This window comes from Tenrec ecaudatus, chromosome 2 (assembly GCF_050624435.1).
Source record: "Tenrec ecaudatus isolate mTenEca1 chromosome 2, mTenEca1.hap1, whole genome shotgun sequence".
NCBI classification, from domain to species: domain Eukaryota; kingdom Metazoa; phylum Chordata; class Mammalia; order Afrosoricida; family Tenrecidae; genus Tenrec; species Tenrec ecaudatus.
Window position 1 is genome coordinate 201,381,567 of NC_134531.1, and position 6,000 is coordinate 201,387,566.

Sequence of the window (6,000 nt, forward strand, 5' to 3'; positions counted from 1 at the left end):
TTGCAATTAGTTAAGAACACATCAAAGAATAATACATAGCTTTCCCTTCAAAATACATAGAATTGAGATAGTACATATAAATACATGCATTATAATAACAGGGAATAATAAGTGCTGAACAGCTCTCCCTGAATTGTGAAATCTCACATACTTCCTAAGGGTCAACAATGGTGCTATTAATGGTTCTATTAAATCAAAGGCTCTTTTTCAGTAACTGAGGCTAAGAAATATCATGCATACAATATGAAATATTTAAAATATCTTATTAAACAAGGCTATCAAATTCATATTACAACAATTCTCCATATATTTCTCATTACAGGATGCTTTGGTTTGAGCATAATTTGTCTTTGCTGGTTTATTTCCTTCCAGAAAGACCCACGTGGAGAGAAGAGATGGGTGTCTACAACCAAACCACTATCACCGAGTTCATCCTCATAGGGGTATCTGATCTCCCTGAGGTGCGCTATCCTCTCTTTGTGGTCATTGCTATGATCTATCAGGTCACTTTGGTAGGAAATGGAGCCATTCTCCTTGCCATTGGAACTGAGAAAAAACTGCAGACACCTATGTATTATCTTTTGGCAAATCTGTCTCTCCTAGATATTTCCTGGCCATCAGCCACTGTTCCCAAGATGCTCAAAAACCTTTTGACTGAAAAGAAAAATATTTCTTTTGTTGGATGTGTTTTGCAGCTGTTTTTTCTAGTAGGCTTGGTAGGGACAGAAGTCTTCCTTCTGGCTGTCATGGCTTATGACCGATATGTGGCCATATGTTTCCCCCTTCGTTACACCCTGATCATGACAAAGGGACGCTGCGTCCTTCTAAGCACTGGTACCTGGGTAGCAGGGTTTCTGAACTCCCTTCTGCACACCGTGTTCACTTTCCGCCTGTCTTTCTGTAAATCTAATCGTGTCAACCAATATTACTGTGACATCGCTCCAGTGGTGGCCCTCTCTTGTTCATCCACATATGTGGCAGAAATGCTTGCCTTAGTGACAGGAGGTATCTTGGGAATCAGTGCCTTCTTGATCACTGGTATCTCTTATACTTACATTATATCCACCATCCTGAAAATCCGGTCAGCAGAAGGGAAACGCAAAGCCTTCTCTACCTGTGCATCCCATCTCCTGGTGGTTGGTTTGTTCTATGGTACAGCGATGTTTACCTATGTCCGCCCTTCCTCCAGTCACCATTCCTCAGCCAGAGACAGGCTCACCTCCATGCTGTATGGTGTAATTACCCCAATGTTAAACCCCCTCATCTACAGCCTGAGAAATACAGAAGTAAAAGGGGCTCTCAGAAGAATTTTATGCCATTATGCATGTTAACAGGAAGGATGATATTATTCATTTTATACTGTACTTAATCAGAATCGATAGGAAAGTTTGGATTCACTTATACGAATAATATTTTTGACAAGTAAAGGACACACCCATATGCAATATAGAAATGTACACACACCTACATAGAATTATAGAGCCATGTTACTCTATACCCTGGATCACATTAAAAGATCAACATTTCCAACTTACTATTTCCTCAGAATGATATCTGCTTCTGTGACAATTACATCCTTGAAAACCCAATGTAGCAGTTCTGTTGTGTCCTTAAAAGTTCAAAATCTACTCACTAGCAATGCATTTCTCTATGTATACAAATGTGGAGCCACAATCAGTGCTCATAGAAGCAGCAGCCAAGATGTCAAAAGACACATTTCATAGGGTAAATTAGCTCCCCAAGACCTCTTTAACTTGTTGAAAAGCAAGGATGCTACGTTTCAGTCTAAGGTGTGCCTGGCGCAGCTCTGATATTTTTACTTGCCAATTGCCTCATATGGATGTGAAATTTAGACATTGAATAAGAATACCAAACAATGCATGAATTCCAATTTAGGTGCTGCTGAAGAATATTAAAATTCATTGACTGTGAAAAAAATCTACTGAAATAAATTCAGCTAGAAAGTTCTTTAGAAGGAAGGATGATGAGTCTATGTCTCCTGTGCTTTGGGCCTGTTATCAGGAGAGACCAGTCACAGGAGAAGAAAACCCTGCTTGGTAAAGTGCAATGGCTATGAACCAGGTGAAGACCCACGAGATGGATTGACACAGTGTTTGCAGCAATGAGTTGAATTACCTAGGAATAAATGTGAAGATGGCCCAGGCTTGGACGGTGTTGAATTCTGTTGTGTGTAGCATCTCCATTGGTCAGAAACAATTCAGTGTCACTTAACAACAACTTCCAAGAATCTTGGGATGATGCTGGGTAAGTGTTGGGATGCTAATAACAAGATTTTCTTTCAAACCACAGTGAAAAGATGAGGGTGTCTACTACAATAAAGACTTACAAAACCTTGGAAATTTATGTAGGAATGTCTTATGACAATTGGTTTGCGGGCTATATCTATATGAATTTTTATCACTATCTACTCTTGTTCTTTGATGTGTTCAAGTTGGAATTCATGTACAATTATGAAAATTTCACATTGGTGTTCACCATCCTCTCAATTATTATTTTTGAGCTCATTATTAGGTCAATTCACCTTATTAAGGGTGTTCCTCTTATTAAGTGACCCGCTATTTTATTAAGCATGTTATCATCTTCAAGCACTGGTCTCTCTTTCTCTCTCTTTTCTTTGCCTAAAAATTTCATGGAGAAATAATTTACCTATCACACAATTGAGTAGTTTATTCTGCCATTTAATAGCATGACGGAATTCCTCTTCGAAGAATCCTGCTCTCCTTACGATGAAGCACAGCCGTCATCACCCTATTGATTTGTGCTTATTTCACTCCAAATCATCCTGGTCTCCTTTGAACCATCATTGATCTCTTGCATATTATGGTAACCTTAACAACGAAGAAGCTTATTATGCACCTTTGTCTCAGAGGCTAGAAATTGTGTTTTGATAGGTAATGTTCTCAAACTCAGAAAGTTTTCAGTCTTTTTCTACCAAATGTTATTGTACTAATCATAGATGAAACCAGCCAAATATTCGTTACTTAATTTTAGCTGAAGGGGGAAATCTAGGCAGAAGTGAAAAATAAAATGAAATAATAAGAGTAAACATTTTGGAAGTGTTACTTTTTGCCTTCTTTCATTTTGCTCCATATAGCATAATTTATACGTAATTAGTTATAATCAAGTAGAGACCTCATTGCATTAAAAAATCACAGAATTTATTAAATTTAATCCCATATATGATTTAATAAAAACTTAAACTATGTGTTCATTTTACTAATATCCAAATACTTATTTAATATTTCATCAATTACTTGTTTAATTTTTTCACAAAACACGGTGTAATATCGGTGTTGCATTTGCAATACTCAAGTCACTGTTGATACCCAAACAATAATAACAACAAAAAATTGAGTCCATTGCTTTTGAGTCAATCTGATTCAATGTTGATGGACAGACCAGCTTAAAAAAGCTTTCAAACTGCTTTAAAGTCTATCAATTAAAACCAAAGGAAAGTCACATGGTACATAACTTATGAATCTTGGATAATTGACATACTTGAAATGTTCTATCATTTTATACCCCATTTTTAAAAGTTATTATGACAGTAATTGCACAGATGTCTTTAAAAATAGTCACGTGAGTTTTGGATCAGGAAAATTTCACAGCAAAATAAATCCATTAGATTTTCTTATAAAATACGTGAGCAGTAAATTTGAGGCATTAAAAGGTAAAAGACATTAGTTTTAAAAGGGCCTCCATCAAAGCAAATAGAATTCTGCTAAAATTAAAGCAAGACCAAACATCAAATTTATGGTGATTTAACGAATGAATGATGATTTCATTGATGCTTTAATAAAAATTATATGGGACTATGACCCCAACCAAATCAATAGCTGGCAAATTGATAAATCATTTTCAGCAGAAAAAAAGACAATGTTGAAGATGAAGCCAAGATAGGTGGACCATTCACATTTAATTGCATAAAAATGTTGTGTCTGAATTGAACAGGATGAATAATTAACAAATAAACAGTTAACACCAAACATATTTCAGTTGTTTCATCTTAAATATTTTGAATTGCAAAATTAAACTTCAGTAAATTTTGCGCTCCAGGAGTGCCAAAATTGTGGCACCCACATCACCACAGATGAAAGCAGAGCTTTCCATGGGATTTTTACACAAATGAGATCATGATCTTAAAGCATTTCTTGTAGGAACTCTAACAGGAGGTAAAACAGAGCATTACAGCACAACTCTGAAGACAAGGCAGTAACTACCAATAGGCACACGTGGTCCACCCTAAGCACAAATGTATCAGTGAAGAGCAAAAGTCAGGGAAACTGTTTGGGGATGCTTAGGGTATTTGTCTTATTGACTTCACACGATACAAAGAATAATTACATCTGCTTATTTTAATAAGTGTTTTGAGAAAGTTAGTGAAAGCTTCAAAACACAGGCAAAATCTGTACCAGAGGGTGCCCATCATGCGAATGACGCTGATCATTAATTTCCCAGATCAAATGAAGACCATTTTGTGAGAATTTTATTAGAAAATAATTGGGCCTTCACATATAGTCCTGATTTAGTTCCTTATGACTTCTTTTCTTTCTAATCTTGAAAAAATATGTTAAAGGGCACCTATTTTTCTTTTCTTAAGTTAGCAATGTGAAAAATCATGGCTGACCACCCAGAGCCGTCAGTTGTTTAGGAACAGGATAAGTGGCTCTTTTCATCTCCAAAAAGGGTCTTAAGCATTGATTATATATTTTCTTTTTATCTTTTATTTAAATCCATTTCTCCACAGATTTTAAGATATCTAGGTATATGCATGAGCTGACCAAAAATACTAAAGGATATATCAGAACCATGTTAAAACTGTTGGCAGTTGGTAGAGAGGAATCAAACACAAAATAGTATAATGGATTTTAATTTAAAATAGGCCTGGAATCCAGTGGCTGCTGTGATTGCCTTGCCAATATCTGCCCCCTCAATTTCAGAACGGGTTAGTCTTATGATTAAGCTGTTCTACACATCAGTTCTGGTTTTACCTTCTTTGTCAACACTGTCCTGTCTATGTGTATATGGAATTCACAATAATTTTGTGATGCAATAGAGGCTAGCCAGGCTTAAGTTGTTGCTTTACTCATGGTGGGCTAAACCACAAAACAGACTGTCCATAATAAATATGTACAAATATTTAACGGATTCCATGTGAGATCAACCCAGCAGGAATTTTAAGGGAGCAATGTGCATGTGCCCTGAATAAGCGTATGCAAACTGACAGGAGGAGACATTTGTGTTATCTTTTTAAAACATTTTATTAGGGACTCATACAACTCTTATCACAATCCATACATACATCAATTGTGTAAAGCACATCTGTACATTCTTTACCCTCATCATTTTCAAAGCTTTTGCTCTCCACGTAAGCCCTTTGCATCAGGTCCTCTTTTTTTTTCCTCCCTCCCCGCACACTCCTCCCTCATGAGCACTTGATAATTTATAAATTATTATTTTGTCATTTCTTGCCCTGTCACACGTCTCCCTGAACCCACTTTTCTGTTGTCCGTCCCCCAGAGAGGAGGTCACATGTAGATCCTTGTAATTGGTTCCCTCTTTCTAACCCACTCACCCTCTACCCTCCCAGTATCGCCACTAACACCCCTGGTCCTGAAGGTATAGTCCGCCCTGGATTCCCTGTGCCTCTAGCTCTTATCTGAACCACTGTACAACTTCTGTTCTATCCAGACTTTCAAGGCAGAATTCGGATAAAGGTAGTTGTGGAGAAGGAAGCATTTAGTAAATGGAGGAAAGGTGTATTCTTCATCGGTGCTGCATCGCACCCTGACTGACTCATCTCCTCCCCTACACCCCTCTGCAAGGGGATCTTCAGCAACCGACACATGGGCTTGGGGTCGCCACTCTGCACTTCCCCCTTCATTCACTATGGTAAGATTTTTTTTCTGATGATTCCTTATACCTGCTCCCTTCTATACCTCGTGATCTCACAGGCTGGTGTGCTTCTTCCATGTGAGT

The 6,000-nt window shown here is 37.5% G+C and overlaps 1 protein-coding gene across 1 annotated transcript; it reads left to right on the forward strand.

Moving 5' to 3' along the window:
- Positions 1–395: 395 nt before the first annotated feature.
- On the forward strand, positions 396–1,331 carry LOC142441253 (olfactory receptor 5V1-like). The gene has a single exon (XM_075543303.1). The coding sequence runs from the start codon at positions 396–398 to the stop codon at positions 1,329–1,331; it is 936 nt and encodes a 311-aa protein (XP_075399418.1).
- The last annotated feature ends 4,669 nt before the right edge of the window (positions 1,332–6,000 follow it).